The sequence below is a fragment of the Ranitomeya imitator genome, chromosome 5, assembly GCF_032444005.1.
Source record: "Ranitomeya imitator isolate aRanImi1 chromosome 5, aRanImi1.pri, whole genome shotgun sequence".
Classification (NCBI taxonomy): domain Eukaryota; kingdom Metazoa; phylum Chordata; class Amphibia; order Anura; family Dendrobatidae; genus Ranitomeya; species Ranitomeya imitator.
The window spans coordinates 701249530-701274486 of NC_091286.1; the positions used below are offsets into that span (position 1 = coordinate 701249530).

At 45.7% G+C, this 24957-nt stretch overlaps 1 protein-coding gene across 1 annotated transcript in view; it reads left to right on the plus strand.

The window, feature by feature from the left end:
- The first annotated feature begins 243 nt into the window (after positions 1 to 243).
- Positions 244 to 24957, plus strand: part of LOC138637962 (DNA (cytosine-5)-methyltransferase 3A-like) — a 51121-nt gene continuing 26407 nt past the window's right edge. Inside the window, exons 1-12 of the mRNA XM_069726884.1 lie at positions 244 to 688; positions 1601 to 1680; positions 1803 to 1915; positions 5008 to 5191; positions 5279 to 5363; positions 5666 to 5811; positions 10378 to 10468; positions 10570 to 10718; positions 11390 to 11475; positions 12851 to 12920; positions 14050 to 14168; positions 15688 to 15821. Of these exons, the coding sequence (XP_069582985.1) occupies positions 244 to 688; positions 1601 to 1680; positions 1803 to 1915; positions 5008 to 5191; positions 5279 to 5363; positions 5666 to 5811; positions 10378 to 10468; positions 10570 to 10718; positions 11390 to 11475; positions 12851 to 12920; positions 14050 to 14168; positions 15688 to 15821 (1702 nt within the window). The remainder of the gene's footprint in view (positions 689 to 1600; positions 1681 to 1802; positions 1916 to 5007; positions 5192 to 5278; positions 5364 to 5665; positions 5812 to 10377; positions 10469 to 10569; positions 10719 to 11389; positions 11476 to 12850; positions 12921 to 14049; positions 14169 to 15687; positions 15822 to 24957) is intronic.

The following is a 24957-nucleotide window of genomic DNA, read 5'->3' on the forward strand; positions in this document are numbered from 1 at the left end:
GGCTCTAGCCATGTCTGCACCTCGGTGACCGCCCCTGTGAGATCTGTCATGGTGGCTCTAGCTGAATCCGGACCCTCGGTGACCGCCCCTATGGGATGTGTCATGGTGGCTCTAGCCGTGTCTGGACCCTCGGTGACCGCCCCTATGGGATCTGTCATGGTGGCTCTAGCCGTGTCTGGACCCTCGGTGATGGCCCTTATGGGATCTGTCATGGTGGCTCTAGTAGAGTCCTGACCCTCAGTGATGGCCCCTGTGGGATCTGTCATGGTGGCTCTAGTGAAGTCCGGGCCCTCAGTGACCTCCCCTGTGGGATCTGTCATGGTGGCTCTAGCTGAGTCCGGACCCTCGGTGATGACCCCTGTAGGATCTGTCATGGTGGCTCTAGCTGAGTCCGGACCCTCGGTGACCGCCCCTATGGGATCTGTCATGGTGGCTCTAGCCGTGTCTGGACCCTCGGTGACTGCCCCTGTGGGCTCTATCATGGTGGCTCAGGCTGTGTCCGGACCCTCAGTGATGGCCCCTATGGGATCTGTCATGGTGGCTCTAGCTGTGTCTGCACCCTCGGTGACCGCCCCTATGGGATCTGTCATGGTGGCTCTAGCCGTGTCTGGACCCTCGGTGACTGCCCCTGTGGGATCTGTCATGGTGGCTCAGGCTGTGTCCGGACCCTCGGTGATGGCCCCTGTGGGTAGCTGAGTCCGGACCCTGGGTGATGGCCCCTGTGGGATCTGTCATGGTGGCTCTAGCTGTGTCTGGACCCTAGGTGAAGGCCCCTGTGGGATCTGTCATGGTGGCTCCAGAAACATAGTAACATAGTAACATAGTTAGTAAGGCCGAAAAAAGACATTTGTCCATCCAGTTCAGCCTATATTCCATCATAATAAATACCCAGATCTACGTCCTTCTACAGAACCTAATAATTGTATGATACAATATTGTTCTGCTCCAGGAAGACATCCAGGCCTCTCTTGAACCCCTCGACTGAGTTCGCCATCACCACCTCCTCAGGCAAGCAATTCCAGATTCTCACTGCCCTAACAGTAAAGAATCCTCTTCTATGTTGGTGGAAAAACCTTCTCTCCTCCAGACGCAAAGAATGCCCCCTTGTGCCCGTCACCTTCCTTGGTATAAACAGATCCTTCCTTGGTATAAACGGCTAGAGCCACCATGACAGATCCCATAGGAGCCATCAGTGAGGGTCCGGACACAGCCAGAGCCACCATGACAGATCCCACAGGGGCCATCACCGAGGGTCTGGACTCAGAGCCACCATGACAGATCTGTCATGGTGGCTCAGTCTGTGTCTGGACCCTCGGTGATGGCCCCTGTGAGATCTATCATAGTGGCTCTAGCTGAGTCCGGACCCTGGGTGATGGCCCCTGTGGAATCTGTCATTGTGACTCAGGCTGTGTCCGGACCCTCGGTGATGGCCCCTGTAGGATCTGTCATAGTGGCTCTAGCTGAGTCCGGACCCTGGGTGATGGCCCCCTATAGAGGGTCACAGACACCAATAGACATTTAATAATGCGCTGTGGGATTAATGTTGATAAATAATTCCCGCCGACCTCCCGGCCATGACGCAGATTCTTCTTTCTTGTAGATTTTTGCATTGCCTGCGGAGGTCTGGATGTCGCCACCCTGCACCCCCTCTTTATTGGGGCGCTGTGCAGCAGATGCACGGTAATTATCGCAGCACGTCCAGATGGCTGCAGTAATGCGGAGGCTGTGTGACCAATATATACAGAGGGCATGAGCCCAGTCCCTGTATACCGACCACTTGTCTGTTTCTGCCCCCCATATAGAGCTGGTTCCTGAGCTGGGGGTACCATATAGGAGAGGATGGGCGGCAGAGTTACTGCAGTATCTGCATCTCCGGAGAACAGATTCTAATATGCAGGCGGAGGAGCTGCTGGAGGTGAGAGAAGTGCAGAAATCCTGATAATGAAGGACACATACTGCTCGTACAGGACAGAGAACGGATCCTGGGTGATACAGTGTGGAGGCAGTGCCACTTCTGGCCACCAGGTGGCAATAAAGCCTACATACAAGCCTACAATCATATCACCATCACCCAACTTTCCTCATCTTCCTCACCCTGCTATTCCTGGTTTGTCCGCTGGCTGCTATTACTCTTTTTTTTCTTCCTGCATGTTTTCTCATTATAATTCCTTGATGCCAATACACAGTTGGCTTATCTTTCCATTTGGATCTATATCCCCTTGCATTTTCCCTTTGACTTCTAATTAACCCTCCTGTGCCTGTGACCAATCTCCCTGCTGCTACTCCCTCCTAATCACACCTGGCCTATTTCATGTGCACTTAGCCTGTTATAAATTCAGAGACACAGGTCTGTCTGGACCGTGGTCTGTCTCTAGAAGGATGTCTCTAGAAGGATGACAGCAGAAATGAGCCAGAAGTGAACAGGAGGTGCGACTAACCACTGTTAATAACTGTACTACATTTCTTTCCCTTATCATCCCTTATCATCATGCTGACATATGCTCTAACAGCTTTGGCTCCCTTACTCCTCACTCTCCTTCGCTATCCCCAAACCCCAGCACCCTCTAACCAACTAATAATTCCTCCTTCCCACAGCTCATACCTCCCATTACTACCCCGTCCTTTCGCTCCCAACCCAACATAAAGACCAGAAATCTTGCCCACCTTGCCACTCTCGCATCAGCTATTGACAAGGTTGCCCCTCTCGTTCATGGCAGTGTGACTTATCAACAGACAACCCTGGCACAATAACATCACTAAAAAGCTTCGGCAAGTGTCCAGAATTGCAGAACGGCGTTGGAAGAAAATGCATTCAAGATGATATCATTACACTCAAACAAGCAACACTCACATTCAAATCAGCTCTCACCTCGGCTAAACAGGCCTACTTCACAACCCTCATATCTTCCTTATCCCACAACCCCAAACAGTTGTTAAACACTTTTAACTCCCTCCTCCGCCTACCACTGCCCCCTCCGGGTTCCCTAATCGTTGCCGAGGACTTTGCCACGCACTTCAATAATAAGATAGACCAAGCTGTCCAACCACCACAACCCCTTTGTATGAGAGACCAATGCCCAAACCCCATAACTTCACTCTCCAAAATTACTTAAGGGGATCTTGCTCATCTTCTCTCCAAATCACACCTCACCACTTGTGCACTTCACCCCATCCCATCCCACCTCCTCCTCACCACCACACTAATCCCATCCCTAACCCATCTCTTCAACCTTTCACTAACTTCTGGTACCTTCCCCTCTGCCTTCAAACATGCCACAATCACACCTATCCTCAAAAAGCCATACCTTGACCCTAGCGGTATGTCCAGCTATCGCCCCATATCTTTGATCCCATTTGCTTCCAAACTCCTTGAGCAGCACGTCCACGCTGAACTTTCCTCTCACTTTGCATCTAATTCTCTCTTCGACAACCTACAATCTGGCTTCCATCCCCACCATTCCACTGAGACTGCCCTGACCAAAATTACTAACGACTTACTTACAGCCAAAGCTAACAGACAATTCTCTATACTCCTCCTCCTAGACCTGTCCTCTGCCTTCGACACAGTTGACCACTGCCTCCTACTACAGATCCTCTCTTCCTTTGGGGTCAAAGACCTCGCCCTATCCTGGATCTCCTCATACTTTTCCAACCGCACATTTAGCGATTCCTACTCCCATACTACCTCTTCATCTCGCCCCCTCTCTGTTGGAGTCCCCCAAGGCTCTGTCCTAGGACTCTTACTCTTCTCAATCTATACACTCGGCCTGGGACAACTCACAAAGTCCCATGGCTTCCAGTACCATCTATATGCCGATGACACTCAGATCTACCTCTCTGGCCCAGATGTCACCTCTCTGCTCTCCAGAATCCCAGAGTGTCTATCATCCATATCCTCCTTCTTCTCCTCTCGCTTCCTCAAGCTCAATGTGGACAAATCTGAACTCATTATCTTTCCTCCATCCCACAAATCTTCCCTACCTGATCTATCTATCAAAATAAATGAAATCACACTTTTCCCTGTCCCCAAAATCCGCTGCCTCGGAGTAACCCTTGACTCTGCCATGTCCTGCAAACCGCACATCCAAGCTCTCGCCACCTCTTGTCGCCTCCAGCTCAAAAATACTTCCAGAATCCGTCCTTTCCTCAACCCACACTCTACCAAAATGCTCGTGCATGCCCTCATCATCTCCCACCTCGACTACTGCAACATACTCCTCTGTGGCCTACCTTCTAACACTTTCACACCCCTCCAGTCCATCCTTGACTCTGCTTCTCCTCTTTGCAAATCCCTTCACTGGCTTCCAATTTCCCAGCGTATCCAGTTTAAATTACTAACACTGACCTACAAAGCCATCCATAACCTTTCTCCTCCGTATATTTCCACACTAATCTCTCAATATCTTCCCTCACGTGATCTCCGGTCCTCCCAAGACCTCGATCTCTCCTCCACATTTATTCGCTCCTCACCCAGTCGCCTCCAAGACTTCTCCCGAATATCCCCCATCCTCTGGAACTCTCTGCCCCAACACGTCCGGTTATCGACTACTTTTGGATCCTTCAAAAGAAACCTGAAAACCCACCTCTTCAAGAAAGCCTACACCCTGCACTGACCACACGGCCACCTCACACCATCGGAGCTGCTGCAACCCCCCGACCTACTGTCTCCCTCCCCATAATCCTGTAGAATGTAAGCCCGCAAGCGCAGGATCCTCGCCCCTCTGTATCAGTCCATCATTGTTAGTTTTGTTTACTGTAAGTGATATTTGTAATTTGTATGTAACCCCTTCTCATGTACAGCACCATGGAATTAATGGTGCTATAGAAATAAATAATAATAATATTGTAAATTGCTATAATAAGAGGTACTTTGCTGCCACCTGCCACACTCGGTACTGTATCATTACATTTTTCTAATTTACTGGATTTCCAGACTTCTGATTCCTCTTGTCTCATGTGCACATATCTAACTTCTTACACGGATAACAATAACCCTTTGTGTTCCAGGTGCTTCTGTGTGGACTGTGTGGACTTGTTGGTGGGACAGGGTACATCTCAGGAGGCTATAAAGCAAGACCCCTGGTACTGCTACATGTGCAGAGAAGAGAGCGTCCATGATTTACTGCAGAGGCGGGAAGACTGGGCCAACCACCTGGAGTGTCTGCTGTCCAACACCCAGAACCTGGACTATGTGAGTGCACATGGGTGGTCACGGGGTCCGACACAAGGCAGCTGAGGGGTTAACGGTCATTGCGTAATATTTACTGTGCATTAACAGGACCCACCAGTGCTTTATCCCCCGATACCAGCGAGCAGGAGGAAGCCGATACGAGTGCTGTCCCTCTTTGATGGAATTGCTACAGGTGAGCCGAGCGACAGACGGTCACAGCAGTGCAGAGTATTTCAGGTGACAAGGGGGCTGATCTAGTGTGAGGGCACAGGCTGATAGCTACATAGTGGACGGGGCAAGATCATGAGCAGCACAGAGTGTTTCAGGAGAGCCAAGTTCTGAATCTTGGCGGTCAGTGACCTGTCCATTCATATGGCGGTCAGGATGGAGATCCTGCGGAGAAGTCAGAAAACACATTGCAGAAAAATATCCATAGAGTCCAGAAATCTTAGCTGATGATCGCATGCGCATCTTCCATTTCTCCGTGTTACATAGGACTGCTGGTGCTGAAAACCCTGGGAATAGGAGTAAAGCAGTATGTCGCCTCCGAGGTGTGCGAGGACGCCATCGCCGTGGGAAGAAGCCGTCACCCGGGAGAGATCACATATGTGGGAGATGTGCAGAACATCACCCGCAAACAGGTCAGCGACATCAGATAAGGCAGCCGCAAGACGGTGGGGGGCTGTGGTCAAAAGAGACATTTCACTGGGGTCTGTCCTTCACCAAAGCACAAAAAGCTGTCAGGAAACTTCTAACCGCACTTTGTGTGGAGGAAAACACCCTGGGTGTATATGTCTCCTCCGTATGTGGATCTCAGGATTTCTTATGCGCAGAAGGGATTATAAGTACAAAAACTGAGATAATATCCATCCTACTGGAGAGTGGTGGACGCTCGGTCACACAGGACCTTGGTCTTCTCTGTAGTTCTCTGGTGAAGCCCGTCCCCATATTTGTTATAGACTCTGCACCTCTGGGTCGGGGAAGCTTTACACAGGTAGTGTATGAAGTGACCCTCCGTGTAGTGTATAAAGTGACCCTTCATGTAGTGTATAAAGTGACCCTTCGTGTAGTGTATAAAGTGACCCTTCGTGTAGTGTATAAAGTGACCCTTCATGTAGTGTATAAAGTGACCCTTCGTGTAGTGTATAAAGTGACCCTTCGTGTAGTTTATAAAATGACCCTCCGTGTAGTGTATAAAGTGACCCTCCGTGTAGTGTATAAAGTGACCCTCCGTGTAGTGTATAAAGTGACCCTTCATGTAGTGTATAAAGTGACCCTCCGTGTAGTGTATAAAGTGACCCCCCGTGTAGTGTATAAAGTGACCCTTCATGTAGTGTATAAAGTGACCCTTCATGTAGTGTATAAAGTGACTCCCCGTGTAGTGTATAAACTGACCCTTCGTGTAGCATATAAAGTGACCTTCCATGTAGTGTATAAAGTGACCCTTCAAGTACTGTATAAAGTGAGCCTTCATGTAGTGTATAAAGCGACCCTTCGTTTAGTGTATACTGTGACCGTTCGTGTAGGGTCTCGTCACAGGGAGCTGCTTTCTTGTTATCTTCTGGAAGGTCTCAGTACTCCTATTGTGTTGGGTCTTCCCTGATTGACTAACCATAATCCGGTCATAGACTATCAGGCCAGATAGATAATTAAGTGGAGTGATTTTTCCAAGAATAATTGCCTAGGTTCAATTATCTCTAATGTCTCCACTAAAACCATTCCTTCTTTTCTGGCTGATTTTGAGGAGGTGTTCTCTGGGAAGCGGTGTCAACAACTTCCTCCCCATCATGTGTATCACTGTCCTGTAGACTTGCTTCCGGGAGCAAAGTTGCCCAAGACCAGATTATATAATCTTCCAGGCCCTGAGAGACAGGCCATGAAAGACTATATTTCTACGAGTGTTTCCAAGGGACACATTAGACCCTCATCTTCGCCTGGGTTCTTCTTCGTTATGAAGAAAGATGGAGGCCTGAGTCCCTGTTTAGACTTTCTTGAGTAAAAATGGATTATGGCCAGGACCCATGTCCCCTACCACTCATACCTGATTTGTTCAATCAGATTATTTGGGCAAAATGGTTCTCAAAGTTTCATCTCAGGGAAGCCAGTAATCTGATTAAGAAGGGGGAAGAGTGGAAGACTGCTTTTAACACCCCAAAAGAGCATTATGAAAACCTTTTGATTTGACTAATGCTCCCTCTGTGTTCCAACATTCCGTTAATGACATCTTCCGTCACCTCGTGGGTAGATTTGTAGTAGTGTATCTTGACGATATTTTGATCTGCTCTCCTGATCTCAAGTCTCATCAGGTGCATGTCAGGCAAGTGTACCAGGTTCCACGGGATAATAAACTGTATGCCAAGTTGGAGAAGTGTGTATATGCCATACAAGAAGTTCAGTTCTTAGGTTTTCTAGTGTCAACTGCAGGTTTCCATATGGATCCTGATAAGGTCCTGGAATGGAACCTCCCAGAAAATCTGAAAGCATTACAATGCTTTTTGGGGTTTGCAAACTATCACCGGAAATTTAGTTGAAACTTCTCATCTAGTGTCAGACTCCTCACAGACATGACTAGAAAAGGTGCAGACTCCTCTCAGTGGTCTGACTGTGCTCTTCTTTGAAGAGATATTTTTCCACTGTGCCGCTACTCATCAAACCCGAGGCTTCTCAACTATTTATTGTTGAGGTTGATGCTTCGGAGGTGGAGGTCGGGGCTGTATTGTCTCAAGGGTAGTCACTTAGTATATGGCATCTATGTGCCTTCTTCTCCAAAAAGTGGTCGTTGGCCGCAAGAAACTATGATGTAGATGATAGGGAACTTTGGCTATTTGAGGAGTGGCATCATTTTTTGGAGGAGGCAGTTCACCCGGTCACAGTCATCACCGATCACAAAAAACGTAAGGTATCTTGAATCTGCTAATCCCCATCCTGACATATATGTCCCTCACCCTGGACACCATCCTGGTATATATGCCCCCAACCTGGTATATATGTCCCTCACCCTGGGCCCATCCTGGTATATATCTCCCCCATTCTCGGACAATTACTGTGCATATGTCCCCAATCCTGGTATATATTTCCGCCAACCTGGGCTCATACTGGTATATATGCTTTCCTTCCTTGGTCAGTCCTGGTATATATCTTCTATCCTGGTATATATGTCCCCATCCTGGTATATATGTCCTCCCATTCTGCCGCTCTGTTTTAGCGCATAACATTTTTCTTACTAACCTTCTCCCACTCCCACAACGCATGTCGTTCTCGTCTGTAGCAGGTGCAGAAGCCGGCAGATGACTTCAGAGTGCAAGCGACGGGCAGCACATGACGTCCCTGCCGTGCAATGCCAGGAATATTGCAGTACAGGGACCAGCGGGCCTCTTTGCTACAATGCATTTCACCTTCCTGCGCCTCCTCAGTCATACATCGAGCTGAAATATTAGCTGGTGTCGGCGGCCTCCCTCCTGCACGGTTGCAGTCGCACCCTCTGTGGATTTTCCTATAAGTTCCCCTTCATTTCTAAAAAAAAAAGAGAATTACTCCCCCTCCCCTGGTCCAGCACGGACTCCTTGCCGCTGCTGCCAGTTTCTGTTGTTGTCTGCACCACTGACGTCATGTTGACAGCGCTGCAGATAGTGACTGCTGGTTGCACTGGTTATAGCGGTGCAGACATCGGGTGCAGCGGTGGAGACTCGGTGCCGGAGCTGGGAAGGATGTGTAAAGCTAAATTAGGTATTTTAATCATAAAAAGCTATTTTATAAGAAAAATTGATTTTGAAAGGGGACAGCCCCAATAAAGGGTGGTGTGAAGATCTGAGGTTGTGGGTGGAAATAGTCACATTGGAAGGTTAACGATGCAGCTATGCTTTATTCTTTGGTTTTACACCAAATCCAGGTAGATGGCCAAAATACAATGTCCTCAGTCCACAAGTTTCCAACCGGGGATCGGTAGTTCCACTGCCCCCTTTTTGGTATCTCCAGGCGGTATAGTGTTCAGTCACAGCCTAGGTCCCTTCAGACGATGGATATCACGACCGTAGCTCATGGATACCCCGCCAGCCAACAACCGATCTCCAACTCCATAGATCATCCATCTATGTGCTCCAAGACACCATTCTCGATACTCTCCATTGGAAGTCACTCTTCCAACTGCCTGACCAAACATGTGGCTTCTTTTTCTTCCTCTCCCTTAAAAATTTGCTTTTAGCTCAAAGAATGAAGAATTTTCCAGAAGCCCTTCACCTAGGACTGCATGTGAGACCCCCTGCAGTGACGGCTCCGTTGGGTCTACAATCCACATCCACACAATGGAACTTCCGCTTGCGCGAACAATGGAATGACTGAGTTCCTTGATTACTACTCTTGGGTTTGACCTTATGTATACATAAGATCTAGTCTGCTTGTCTTCCTCTGCTTACTGTCACTGAATGGAAACATTGATTCCTGAGGATGAACTGACGAGCAAGCAAATCTGTAATAAAACACAGCAAGAAAATATCTAATAAAACACAATAATATTGATGCAACCGGTGCTCTGTGCTGGAAGAGTCTGCATCCCATAGATCCGTGAACTCCGCTCTCCATGCATTGGTCAAGTAGTCTTTAGTCCGTGGCCAGCTCCTCATAGGTGGATATTGACTTTTGGAATTGTTACTTAAAGTAGATGGCGCTAGAGTTCCCGTCTTCTTCCTTTCTAAGAGATGCTTCCATTGACTGCACACACATGGAGCCACCGTAAAAACAAAATGATTGATGATATCTGAGATGGTGTCACAGTGTACTATTCTTTATTCCTGTAACAGAAAAATGTGGGAAAGTACAAGCAAATCTCCTATCTAGTCTTCCTCTGCCCCGTGTCCCTACATCGCATGGCAGAGGGAGGATCGGCTAATCGTGAAGACCGATCCTAGTGATTAGAGACACTTGTTGACTGCTGTTTATGACAGTGCGGTATTCTCGCCTCCTCCTGATCTCTTGGAAAACTTATATATAAAAAGATCAAAACATCATTTACTATTTGTGTACCTATATAGAGGGAGCCTACACAGAAATGTGCCTGCTCCATACCTGGTGATTAAGGATGATCGCTATATAATACCACCAGATAATGAGGAGATTACTACATTATGATCATATGAAAAAGAGAAAACGTCACCTAATAATCTATTATTTCACACAATTCTGCTGAGACTTTATAATGGATGTTTCTGCAGATCGAGGAGTGGGGTCCTTTCGATCTACTGATTGGTGGAAGTCCATGTAATGACCTATCTGTGGTCAATCCCTTGCGGAAAGGTCTGTATGGTAAGTCGATCGTTGGATTATAATTCTGTTCTTTCTTTAGGACAGTAGATGTGTAGGACTATCCTCGACTGTATCTGACCGGTATGTGTTGCCTTCACCAGGGGGCACCGGACCACTCTTCTTTGACTTCACCCGTTTGTTGCACATAATCAAGCCGCAGCCTGGTGAAGATCGACCATTCTTCTGGATATTTGAAAATGTCGCCTCCATGGAAAACAATTTCAAGAGAACGATATCCCAGCATCTGGAGGTGAGAAGCAATCGCCGGGGCGCAGTTAACTTCATTGCTACTACTCGAAGAGGTTTTCTGCTGATAACTGTAAATATATGGCCCTACAGCTGTGTTAGATAGCAAGGCTTACACCAGCCGGGATTGGATGTAACTCAGATCCACGATGGTCAACCCCTTAGATGCCATAACTAATAGTGACCAAGGAATCTAAGTGTTTACAAATTTCCTTGTCATTAAGAAAATGTTGCAGTGGTTAGGGGTCAGAGTTGTATATAAATTTAATTTGTCATACTCCAGTTAGATCCCAAGCTGAGAGGTCCAGAAATGGAAAAGAATTACAATTCTAAATGCAGCTCCGTATGTGATTAGAGTATAACGGTATGATGTAAGTGAAGCAAGGTAGTGCATAATAACAGATTGTGCAATATCCAGTTATACATTCTAATGTAATGTTCACATGTGGAGCAAAACTTTAACCCCTGGGGCTGTATGGAATCCAGATTTTGAGTACGTCCTGATTGTGAAATACAATACTGTGCGCACAGCGTCAGCAGTACTAAGATGTCACCACCGTATGTATGATGTAATATTACACTGTATTTGAGTCTTGCCCACTGATTTGCTCCATTCTACATTCCCCACATAAATCAGGGTCGAAATGCTCATTAAGTAAGGTTTTCTTCTTCCAGATGAACCCAGTGAAGATTGACGCCAGCACAGTATCTGCGGCTCATCGCACCAGATACTTCTGGAGTAACCTCCCTGGTATAAACAGGTTAGTAACACAGATCTGTAAAAAAAAAAAAACGTCGTCAATGTATCGCCTGCTGTGGCATCCTGAGATTCATGTAGGAGACTCTGCCAATTGCATCTAAGCTTGAAGTACAAGACAGGTCCACACACTAATACTGAGTTCTCGAGAACTATTTTAAGCAGCAGCGGCTGGTAGTAACTTTTATAGTCTTCAGTGCAGTGATGATTGCATTGTGGAGATGTCGTCAGATATTGACAACTTATCTTCACCCACAATGGATTTTACACAATGAAATGACTGTCTGATCTCCAGAAATAAACGTTTCTGTTATAATACTGATATAAGAGTGAGGAGAGCTGTGGCCAAGTTCCAAAAAATGATTAGTGTACAGGATGCCGATAATTACAGGAAATGTAATTGTGCTGTTTTTATGTGGGGAACCATTGTCCCATGTTGTGTTTCGTAGGCAATAATAAGCTGGTGATGGAGGGTCCATGCCCTAGGCGGGCTCAGCTGCCTACTTGTGGTATGGTGTGCCTCTATTTTTACAACTGCAGACTCGGACACCAACCTCTCCGACAGCAGGGAACCCCTCTGTTAAGATACATATAGGGCCTTCAACATCCCATCACAGGAAGTGTCCATCATGGCTTATATACAGGACCCCAGTACATATGGCTACAGGGGCAGCTGTGGATATAGTATCTCCAGACTTGGTGTATCCTCCATGTGTCAGTGTCAGTGGGCTGCTTCAAGGCCAGCAGAATATTGTCATGGTTGTATTATAAGAATCATAGACTTGAAAGTTGTGATGTAATTCTATCAAGTTAATAATCGGCACCAGTTTATCGGGGACTTCACCATGAATCATGATTATATACCACAGTATTATTTAGACACTAAATGTGCTTTTTATTTGCTTATTGACTGGCGGTATTGGGTGGGAAATGTTTGGCACCTTTATGTGGACACTAACTGGCAGCATTATTTGGAGACTGTATGGCAGTATCATTCAGACCATGTATGGCACTATTATATGGGCACTGAACTGGGGTCATATATGGATCCAAGAAGTATCGTTTCTCCTTGCGGAGAGTGACATGATGTCCAAACAGTCCAATATTTGGTTCCATGTTTCCTAATTTTGTGGATCGTTAGTGGTAGCAGTTGCTTTGATCTGACATGGTGACGATGCCCCAGAGTCGGATGCTACATACATAATTCCATATTTTGCTAGAATTGCTGTAAACTTGCAGCCTTGTCATAAAGTGAGAATGAATCATTTCTGAAGTTTTGACCTTTTGGTTCGGTTCTTCCTGCCGCACCGTTGTATGCCCTGTGTACATACCGTATACGCACCGTTGTATGCACTGTACTAACCCGTCTGTCGTTCCAGGCCTCTGGTGGTTACAGCAGAAGACAAGACAACGCTCCAGGACTGTTTAGAGCCGGGAAGAATTGCAAAGGTGAGAAGTGATGGGAAGCTGGAGGAAATGAGAGAAGCTATTCACATTGATGGATTATTAATATCACAACAATGCAGAATAGAGTAAGGATCAGTGATCCACCTCGATCCCCCAGTCTGGTGGTATTCTAAGAAATAACTACTAGAATTTAGCAAATGATCTGGAGTGGCGGTATAGTGTTCCGGACTTCTGAAATTGATGACATATACTTGGGATGAGTCATCAATATCAGATCAGTGGAGGTCCGACATCTAGTGCCGCCCACCACCGATCGGCCGTGTGCACCTCCACCAGTGGCGGGATGTGAAGCTCCGCGCCATAAACTGTAAGTGACGTCTGATCTCTGCCGGTACCAGCCGGTGAGCTGAAAGTGGAAGAAAAAAATCCCCCTGGGCTGAATCACGTAATGTTTGGTTAGAAGAAGACATTGGCGCCTTCTCCACACTGCTGCCATAGGGCAAACTGGCTCCAGTATCGAGGTTCCAAAGCTCCTGATTTCTTACTTTTAGGGCTCCTGCACCGATTTTCTCGGACGACTGCGATCTGTCATTTTCACACTTGTTCCCATGATATTCTATGGTGCTGTTCACACAGACGATTTTTTTTTCTGGAACTGAATTGTGCACAGAAAAAAATCAGACACACGGACGATTTTTGATCCAAGTGTCGTATCTAAGTGGGAGACCAAGAGTTGGGTCTACGCCCTGCAGCCATGGGCCGAACACCCCTCACTGCCACCACCCATGTGACATCTCCTCCTGCCAGGGTAGAAAGAAATGACAAATGGGTGTGACTAAGGGGCGTACTCGGGGGTGGGACCAAAAACTTTGCGCTGCTCATGTAGCTCCCAGACATTCTGTCCCTCTCCTCGGAAAGGAGTATTTGTGTTTTCAATCGTACCCTAAAAAGTTGGGGGGGTTTCGAGTTCATTATTTGGTACAGGAAGTGGAGGCAATATAAATACTCGTCCTGCACACTGCCGCCTTAAAGGTAAAATTAAAGGAGCAGTAAAAATGAGAATCCTCCATGCATTGGGGCAAATTTGGTGGTGACCGTAGGTGCACAGGGTGGATCTGGTGTATGATATTCTGTAAGGATGATTATGTGCCCCAATCACTATCTCTGCCAGTTCGCGAAGATCTGCACAATCACAACGAACCGTTACTCCATGCGCCAGGGGAAAGACCGCGAATACCCGGTGACCATGAACGGCGAGGAGGACGTCTTGTGGTGCACGGAGATGGAGAGGTAATGTAATCTGCCCCCGAGCCTTCACCTGTAGGCGATGGGATCAGGTCACCATACACTTAGTCTTCTACTGACCATGCCTGATATTACGTCCCGTGCTCCGGTCACAGCCAGAGCTGCATTCACAGTTCTGCTGCTTTGTATTGACATCTTTAGCAGCTTTGGATGTAAATGGTAAAAAAACAACATGGAAGGTCATAGGCTTCAAATAAGAAGAACAAGAAATATCACTCTTCACTGCCCCGGGCCACCAGGGACATAGTCATTAACCTCTTAAGAATACCAGGGATGCTAATAGTAAACGCACCAGCACCCCAGACCACCAGGAAAGCAGACATTAACCCCTTCAAAAGCTTCAACCACCACAAATGCAGACTTACCCCCTACAGTACACAAGACCACCAAGGATGCAAACATCTCAAGCACACCGGTACATCAGGGATGCCTACATTAGTTCCAAGACTTAAAGGACCACCAGGAAAACAGCCATTACCCTTCCAGCACGCCAGACACCAGGGATGTTATCAATAATGTCTCTAGTACACTAAATTACCAGGAGCACAATCAGTAACTCTTGCCATACACTAGACCACCGGGGATGCTGAAATTAACCCCTAGAGTAGACTAGACCATCAGGCGTGCTAACATTTCCAGAAGTGCACTAGATCACCACTAGTGTAGCCATTACCCCTGAAATACACTAGGCCACCAGGGAGCTTGAGTACACTAGACCACTAGGGATATTAATAACAATATTGCCTCTAAAATGAAATTACTAAAGGCATTAACTCTTCCAGTGCACTTGACCACCAGGGAAGCTGTCGTAGGGTTTCCCCACAACATTTAAAGTTGATCGGTGGGGTCCTACCAATCCCAAAGACAAGGTTTTGGAATGGATGGTTGTACATGTGCGGGAAGCCACGACCCCATTCTTTTTCTATGAGCTTGCCATAAATAACCGACTACAACTCTCTCCATCTCCGGTAGTCCCACAGAGAACAAAGGACACCGTGGCCCTCAAACACCTATCCATTCCCCATCTCGGTGGACCTCACCAATCCTTAAGTCCTCACCTCCAGTGAAGCATTAATTTCTGCATCCCTCCATATCACTAGGGATTCTGATATTTACTCTCAAAATATAAAAGGGCACCAAGAAAGTGAGAAGTAGCCCGTTGTTGGGCCCCCAACAATAACACGTGAAGGTGCTACTTTAGATGATCCCATTAGTTTCACACAATTTCTTTTCTTCTTCTGAAGAGTGTTTTTTGGATCTTTTTGATTGGACAGCGTCTTCAAGATCCACCTTAAAGTACAGATATGTGAATTATTTTGTTCTCCAAAGCATTTTTTTTAAGTTTTCAGAAAAAAAACCTATTTATATGAACATCATAGTGGATTTCCCATAAAAACGAAATGGAAGAGTTTTCCAGGGGGTTTTGAAGTAAATCCACTAAAAAATTACTCACAGACCCTTGAAAACACTGTAAATCAAGTAATCTTCTCTTCATTCTCCGCAGGGTCTTCGGGTTCCCCCCTCATTACACAGATGTCGGTCAGATGAGTCTCAGCTCCAGGCAGAAAGTCTTGGGCCGGTCCTGGAGCGTCCCGGTCATCCGCCATCTTCTCAGCCCCCTGAAGGAGTATTTCATCAGTGTGTAATATCCTCGGACCACGGAGGAGACAAGATGGCGACCGTATAGAAGTTTGTTCAGAAACATTTGGCTTTATCTGTTGTTATTGTATATAAAGAAGAGTTTACAGATTTTGAAAACTTGTAATGTCTCTTTAAGCGCCAGATATACTGACTGTCAATGATACACAGCCGGTGGGGGCACGCTGATCCCACCGCTGCCACAAGTTGTCATGGATACACAGCCGAGGGGGTCACACAGAGCCCACCACTGTTACCACTTTGTCACAGATGACACCGGAGAGATCACCCAGATACCACCGCTGCCATCAGTTGTTACGGGAACGCAACTTAAACTGCCTCCAATCATCAGGACAATTATGCAATTGTCTGACAAGTGGACAAGGTTGAGGCAGCTTACACTACTAGGCCGGTTATTGGAGAACTCACAGTATACATACAGTTGTGCTCAAAAGTTTACATACTCCGGCAGAATTTTTGCTTTCTTGGCCTTTTTTTCAGAGAATATGAATGATAACACCAAAACTTTCTCTCCACTCATGGTTAGTGGTTGGGTGAAGCTATTTATTGTCAAACTACTGTGTTTTCTCTTTTTAAATCAGAATGACAACCCAAAACATCCAAATGACTGATCAAAAGTTCACATACCCTGGTGATTTTGGCCTGATAACATGCACGGAAGTTGTCACAAATGGGTGTGAATGGCTACTAAAGGTAACATCCTCACCTGTGACCTGTTTGCTTGTAACCCGTGTGTGCATGAAAGCTGAGTGAGTTTCTGGGATCCAGACAGACTCTTGCATCTTTCATCCAGCCACTGATTTTTCAGGATTGTGAGTCATGGGGAAAGCAAAAGAATAGTCGACAGTTCTGAGGTAAAAGGTAGTTGAACTGTATAAAACAGGAAAGGGATGCAAAAAGATATACAAGGAATTGATAATGCCAGTCAGCAGCGTTCACACTGTGATTAACAAATGGAAAATCAGGGGGTCTGTAAAAACAAAACCACGGTCAGGTAGACCAACAAAATTGTCATTCACAACTGCCAGAAAAATTGTTCAGGATGAAAAGAAAAACCCACAAATAACATCAGCTGAAACACTGGACTCTCTAAAAACTAGCGGTGTGGCTGTTTCAAGATGCACAATAAGGAGGCAATTGAAGAAAAATGGGCTGCATGGTCGAGTCACCAGAAGAAAGCCATTACTGCGCAAATGCCACAAAGTATCTCCCCTACAATACGCAAAATAGCACAGAGACAAGCCTCAAAACTTCTGGAACAAGGTAATTTGAAGTGATGAGACCAAAATTGAACTTTTTGGCTACAACTATAAACATTACATTTGGAGAGTGGGCAACAAGGCCTATGATGAAAGGAACACCATTCCTACTGTAAAGCACGAAGGTGGATCGCTGATGTTTTGGGGATGTGGCAAATGCACAGGAAACTTGGTCAAAATTGAAGGAAAGATGAATGCAACATGTTACCATCTAATTCTGGAGGCAAATTTGCAATCATCATCCTGGAAGCTGCACATGGGACGTACTTGGATGTTCCAACATGACAACGATACAAAACACAAGACCAAGTTGACCTGCCATTGTCTACAGCAGAACAAAGTGAAGGTTCTGGAGTGGCCATCTCAGTCTCCTGACCTCAGTATCATTGAGCCACTCTGGGGAGATCTTAAGCGCGCAGTTCATGCTAGACAGCCCAGGAATTTACAGGAACTGGAGGCTTTTTGCCAAGAAGAGTGGGCAGCTTTACCATCGGAGAAAATAACCTCATCCACAACTACCACAAAAGACTTCAAGCTGTCATTGATGTAAGAGGGGGCAATACACGGTATTAAGAAATGGGGTATGTGAACTTTTGATCAGGGTCATTTGGATGTTTTGGGTCATCATTATGATTTAAAAAGAAAAAACACAGTAGTCTGACAATAAATGGTTTCACCGAACCACTAACCATGAGTGGAGAAAAGGTTTTGGTGTTATCATTCATATTCTCTGAAAGAAGGGCAAGAAAGCAAAACTTTTACAAGGATATGTAAACTTTTGAGCATAACTGTATATATCAATATATAGTATATACACCTGTAATTCCAATGCCTGGAATATATGTATATCCCCCTGTATGGTTACTGCCAACTCCACAATAGCAAATAACTGCTAGCTCCCACTACCAATTTTTTATACAGGCCGATTGGACACCCATTACAGGTAGCGTATGGCTTCAGGGGTGCGGTTCACAGAGCAAGAGGAAGAGAACTATTGAATGTAATATATGTAATTCAGAAAGATAGGCAGTGTTTATAAATATATATAGAAAGATGATACAAAATGGCCACAACAGAATAAGATATATTCAATAAAACGGAATAACTAAAAAGAATTAATAAACTTGATGTCACGGAAATGGCTCAGAGCTTAGTGGAGGGAAGCACTCTGATAAAATAAACAGACAGAAGCCACAGTGAACAATGTTTGCCAAGGACTGACAAAGGACCCAAACGCAACTACTGCTTTATATTAGCTTAAAGTTGCTCCCACACACCTCCCCTTGATGACCTCATGTGTTGGGTGTATTGTGGGATGTGCTGGGTCTGCTGGAATTTATTAAGATCCCCAACTTCCAGGATATCTTCGCCTCTGAAGGTCCCAGCCAATAGATATTGACGTTATACTTCTTATCATGATTTTACCATTGCATGGAGATCAAACATGGTTTTGTTCACATCATCTATTTGACCATTACTAAGTTGGACCGCCCCAAAGCGATGTGATAGAATGTGTCACGTCCTTCCCTTCACTATGCTGCAAATGTATCTTCCCTAAATATCAGATCACTGCAAATCCCAATATTCATATCTGGTCATCGGAGACGGAGTGTCTAAAAAAAGATGCTTTGATGAGAACAAGAGTTACCTCTGTGTAAATAGATCTCATTTTGGTATGTGGTTTTCAGAGAAGATGTTTCCTGTTTAATTACCTGGATACTGCAGGTGGCCTCTGCTTCAAAAGAGGCTAAAGCATTATCTCTCTCCATTTCCCTTGTTTTAATTACTTTCTCTCTCCCTATGTCTAAAAAATCGTAGCTGTTCAATGTGTAGTTCTACTTCAAAAGGAGTTTAAAGTGTCAGCTCTTTCTCCCTTCTGGAAGTGTCTTATGGGTTTAAATTTATGACACTGATATACCTGGTAATCTACTACGGGGCAGTATAGAGATCTCATAGCTGAAACCTCTGTTCACTCCACCTTCGGGAACTGGGACTATGGAGCAGATTTATCATTCATTTTTTTTCCTTCCTCCTCCTCCTCCTAATTCCTCATTGTTGTACCTTTAAGTGCTTTTTTCAATAAATATGTATTCCATTCAAGTGTTCAGGTAAAAATAAGCCAAAGAACCAGCAACAACCTGATATGCAGATGATACAACCCTGGTGACAGAAAGTGAGAATGACGTGAAGAACCTAATACTATAGCAGAAGAAAGCGAGAAGATGGGATTTTGCCGGAGACCAAAAGCCTCACTACTAACAATGCGGAAGTCCATATAAAGATCAGTATGAAGAAATAAAAGTGGTGACAGCTTTATTTTTCTTAGGTCCATCATGAATCACAATGGCAGCACAACAAAAATCGGATAACACTGGAGCATGCAACCGTGGTGGGCATGGACAAAATATGGAAGTGCAAGGATGTCTGGCCTACTCTTTAATGTCTTGTAGAAGTAAAACAGACCATTAATATCTACATTTTGATATTCTCTGAGTGGTAAAAAAAAATCTGAAGACAGAAAATAAAATGCCAGAGCCAAGCCCGTCACATCATGAAACCATAGTCCATCAAGACATAGATGGCCATACCAAGCTATAAGGCACTGAGCCCCACCATACCCAAGCTAACCAAAGTCAAGCCCCATGACCTAAAGGTAAACTTAACCCTGAAGCAAAAAAGCTAACCAAAGCCAAACCACAAGACTCATGGCAAAAGGCAAGCCATTCAAGGCAGAAGCAGCAAGCCTAAACACACTCTAACCACGAGGCAGCAGGCTAAAAACCGAACCATGGGGCAGGTACTGGAGCTAAGATATCTAGACACCTCAAAGTTAATGATCATAAGGCTCAAATAGGCCAGTATACTTACCGCAACCCCTACTAGAGGTTGTTTTGAAACACCCCTAGGATGTTACATGATTCATGGTTGCTCCAGTCATATGCTCAAGGGGTCCTCTATTCAAAGGAAGGAGGAAGTGTGAGTTGTCTTATTTTGCTCGAGTCTTCCTGTGCAGTGATGGGGCTTCCAGTTATCTTTCTTATGGGTGATGACTTGACTGATAGGAAAAGATGTTAATTACATATCGATAACGAGAACCAACGACGGAACACCAGAGAGAGAGGATCCGCCCTTCAAGGACAGGAAATCTGCAGGAGAAAAAGAGGAGTTTCTCCAATCGCATCAGTTGTTTTCAAAGCATGAGAGGACACTGTCAAGCACGTGGATCGTGGACCCTCTGCGCCACGGTCCGGGTTTATCCTTGAAGGGGCATGGCTAAGCGGCCACCTGATTTTCGCTAGAGCCCCTTACTAAGGCAGTTGAACCCAAGGGTTAGAAGAGCAGTCACAAACATGGACTCGGAGTCACTGGCAGGACAAGATTCAGAAACAGTTTCTGGCAATGCAGATTTTTAAACACTTGACAAGATGGACACTGGTATTGGTTCAGGTACCACCGGTGCGGCTTCAGGTTCTGGTACCACTGGAGTGGCTTCGGAATGCCGGCATTAGCGCTACCGTACCTTCACTTACGCCCCCTCTTCATCAAGCTCACAAAACCCTTGTAGAAGAAGTGGGGCACAAATATACTTCTTGAATTTCCACGATCTCTCTTTAAATCCTCTCCAGACCTCTAGACCTTCTGGCCCAAGGAGCAGAAGAGAGAACCTGTTTAACGAAAAGAATTAAAGATGCCTTCCTCTGGTCCATCTTCAATTCGGTGTCCGGGATGATACATTCTTGAGGGGGTGAAAATTCTGGAAACAGGCCAATGAACCCCGATTTCTCTTCAAGGCTGAATTCTTTACAGACCACCAGAAACAAGTCTTTACCTTTAGGCCTCAGGAGCACAGGAGAAGAAGAGAAGACTTATTCTAGGGAAAGAATTAAAGATACCTTCTCCTGGTTCATCTTTAATTCGGAGTACTGGATAATACGTCTTCAAGGGAGGAGAGAATCCCAGAGGCTGGTCAAAAGGACCATCATATGGTCTGTTCGGAGGCAACGTCTTTGCTTTCTTCCCATTGAAAACGTCAGCACATGACCAACAAGCAGATGGCAGACCTGACATCATGGGTGGCTCGACTGAGCATCTCTCATGACAGGACTGTCCATCTCTCATGACAGGACTGCCCCCAATGAAGCACCTCACCAGATCCCCAGTCTAGGACGGGTTCATCAGTAAACATCCATGGAAGACCCAGGAGTAGTGGGTGCAGCATACTATGCAGCCCGTAAAAAACAATTTTTTTCATGTGCAGCATTCCTATCCAATTCATCACCTGCTATGTAATAACTTGAGTGACTTTGGATAGGGCCTTTCCCTCAACAGAAGACACAGTCAAGGGACTCTGGAGGCGCTGAACAAGAATCTGATACCGATCCACAACAGCTTGCTGCAAGAAATTTCCCAACAAACCAGAGTAGAGATAGACAGTCTAAACATCCGGTTGCCTCCACATTCCACATGATACAGATACATTCGGGGTTAAGGGTATGTGCACTCGTTCAGGTTTTTCCGCATTTTTTCGCGATAAAACCGCATTAGAAACCGCAGACATATGCATCCTATCATTTAGAATGCATTCTGCAATTTTTGTGCACATGATGCGTTTTTTTTCCGCGAAAAAAACGCATTGCGGTAAAAAAAAGCAGCATGTTCATTAATTTTGCGGGTTTTTTTGCGTTTTTTGCATCAAAAGCAAGCAAAATACGCATCAAAATGCAAAAAAAACGCAAAAAAATGCATGCGGATTTCTGGCAGAAATGTCCGGTTTTATCAGAAAAATTTCTGCCAGAAATCCTGACGTGTGCACAAAGCCTTATAGTGGAAAGGAACTGCTCCAGGTACATAAGGCTGAGTACTCTGCTGAGGCTGCTGCAACTTGGGCTGGAGCGGCAGAAGCAGCAGTGGTCAGGGCATTCAAATCAGTATTCACAGTCTGCATATAGGACAAAAAAATTTCCTGCTGATCTCCCTGACGAATCAATTGCACTTCTGAGGAGGAAGAGGTCTTGGGATTAGCGGGGTCCATGGCCTGTACATGGGCTCTCTGAGCCACGGTCCGGGCTTACCCTTGTAGGGGCATGGCTAAGCGACCACCTGGTTTTGCTAGATCTCCTGATGGTGGAGCTAGACTTGAGCTGCAGGTGTCCTACAGATTCCACTCCAAAGGTAGTCCCTGTTACTGTGGCAGGACAGGATTCAGATACAGGTTCTGGTAGTGCAAATCCTGGAAAATTGACAGGACGGACACTGGTGCAGGTACCGACAGTGCTGATCCTGGAACATTTGACAGAATGGACACAGGTACTAGCAAAAAAATGGTTCAGGTTCAGGTTCTGTTATGATCCGGTGACCTTGGAGCCGCATGAATCTTTCTCTGGAGTAGGTGGAAACTATACTGACCGCAAATCCTATACTAACACCGCAACTAGAAGTAGCCGTGGGGTGTGCCTAACAAAACCTAGACACCTCGACACCGCCAGAGGACTAAATACCCCTATAGATAGAAATAGGAAATCTACCTTGCCTCAGAGCAGAAACCCCAAAGGATAGGCAGCCCCCCACGAATATTGACTGTGAGTAGTAGAGGAAAGACACACGCAGGCAGAAAACAGGATTTTAGCAAAAGAGGCCACTCTAGCTAAAAATGAAAGTATAAGACAGAATACTAAGCGGTCAGTATTAAAACCCTTCCAAAAATATCCACAGCAAATAGTACAAAATTTCCACCATCTAACTAAAGACGTGTTCCACGTATATCTGAAACTCCAGAGAATCCAACAAGACTGAGAAAATACAGACACAATCTAAGCTGGACAAGAAAAAACAAATGAATAGCACTGAAATAATTTAGCACACAGCATGTGTGCCACAGAAACAAAAACCAGACACTTATCTTTGCTGAATTGGCAGCAAGGCAGGAGGAACCAGAAAGAGATCCAAAACCTCCAAAAAACCATGGACAACAGGCCCAGACTAATGAATCCTGCACACCTAAATACCCCAGTCAGAACTGCAATCAGCAGATACACCTGACCACGACTGCAAGCCAGGGACAACTGCATTACCACCTACAACCACCGGAGGGAGCCCAAAAGCAGAATTCACAACAGGTTCAGACTAAGTGGAATCAACAACTGGTTCAGGTTCTAACTAGCAGGGACAAACATAAACTAACACTAAAGATGCCACCGAGCTATTTGCTTGGGGCAGAGTCACACTGCACGCGGCACCTTTAAGAATCGGGGAGAGTGGGCACTAAATGCTGCTGGGACACCTGCGCGGTGTACACAGGCCCAAAAGACCAGGAAGCGGTAGCAGGGAACAGAGACACCACCGAGCAGCTGGGTCAGTGAGCATGTCAGCATCCCTGTCGGGAGGAGGATGAGGGAACATGCTGGGACACCGACATTATTGTTACACATCCCTTTAGTAGTTTTTATACATATCAAAAGAACAATTCAATTTTTTTTTAATGCGACACTACTTGATCGATCCCCAATAAAGATCAGTATGTGATCCACTGTAGCTTAGGCGGCTTGTGCGCTCTCCTGGTGTCTTAAAGAGAGCACGAAATCCTATATGTCCCCAGCCAATAGCTGGAAGGCACTTAGTACTTAAAGCACCTCCACCTGTAGGGGGTGCCTGAGCAACAATTGAGTTTTGGCAGTCTACTAGCTGAAAGCCTGTTGTCAGGTCTCTGAACCTGCTTCTGTTCTAGTACCTGTTCCAGTCCGATTTGTATCTGTACTTTGAGCCTGAAACCGCTCCGGCAGTACATGAGCTTGAAACCACTTTGGTGGTACATGAACCTGAAATCGCTCCAGGCTTTACCTGAATCTGATACCACTGCGATGGTATGCAACCTGAAGCTGCATCTGCAAACATATCTGTTCAATAGGAAAATTTGCTCTCCACGCTCAGGAGGTTGAAACAGCCCTAGTAAAAGGAGGCGTGAGGCCCCCTGGAATGGATTGGTGACCTGCAGAGTATGTTGTGATGGTTCTCCTAATCCGTCTAGCTAAGGTGCTCTTGGAGGCTTTTCAACCTTCCTTGGGACCCTGAAAGGAACCTAAGTGTGACTAGCATCTCTTGCAGGATTTTGTGGTGAATATGTAACCCTCAAAAATTCCCTTGACATTCGGACTGTGGAAATCTGTCCTTCCTTCCATTCTTTTGTGTAAATCCTAGCACCCTTATGGAAAATGTCATGATTTCTGTACAACCTACAGCCTATCTTGGGGAGGTAGGCCGGGTCCGGTTTTAACACGACTCTGTCTTCAAGAAGCTGAGTAAATGGAAGACCTATTGATAGTGTTTGAAGATCACTAACCCTACAGGTATTGAGAGAGATTTAACCTGATACAAGCTGAATCCCAGGGTTTGAATGGGGAGTTTAGTTGTGGTGTGAGAACCAAATTCAAGTCCCAGGAAGGAAGTTTTGGGGTGAACACCGGCACAGATCTAAAGCATTCTTTTATGAACCTGGAAATCTAACGATTACTTGCAAGATCACAAACATATAAAGCGCCTAGTGCCGACACTTGAACTTGAGTGTACTACTTTATGTGATCCATCCGGGAGAAATTCCAAAATGGATCCGACTGGTATGACATCTTCATTTTTTATCCCCAAATTATTTAGGAAATAACACCATGATCTACTACATATTTTCATGGTTATTGCAGTCATACTTTTTTGCAATGCAGAGCCCAGATTAGGCAAACAAAATTTTTATTTTCTCTAGCATTACCCTTTCAAATTTCATGCTGTCAAATGCAGCCTGGACACCTGGGGATGGAGAATTAGTCCCTAGGATAGCAGGTCTGCAATCTCTGGTAGAAGCTATTAAT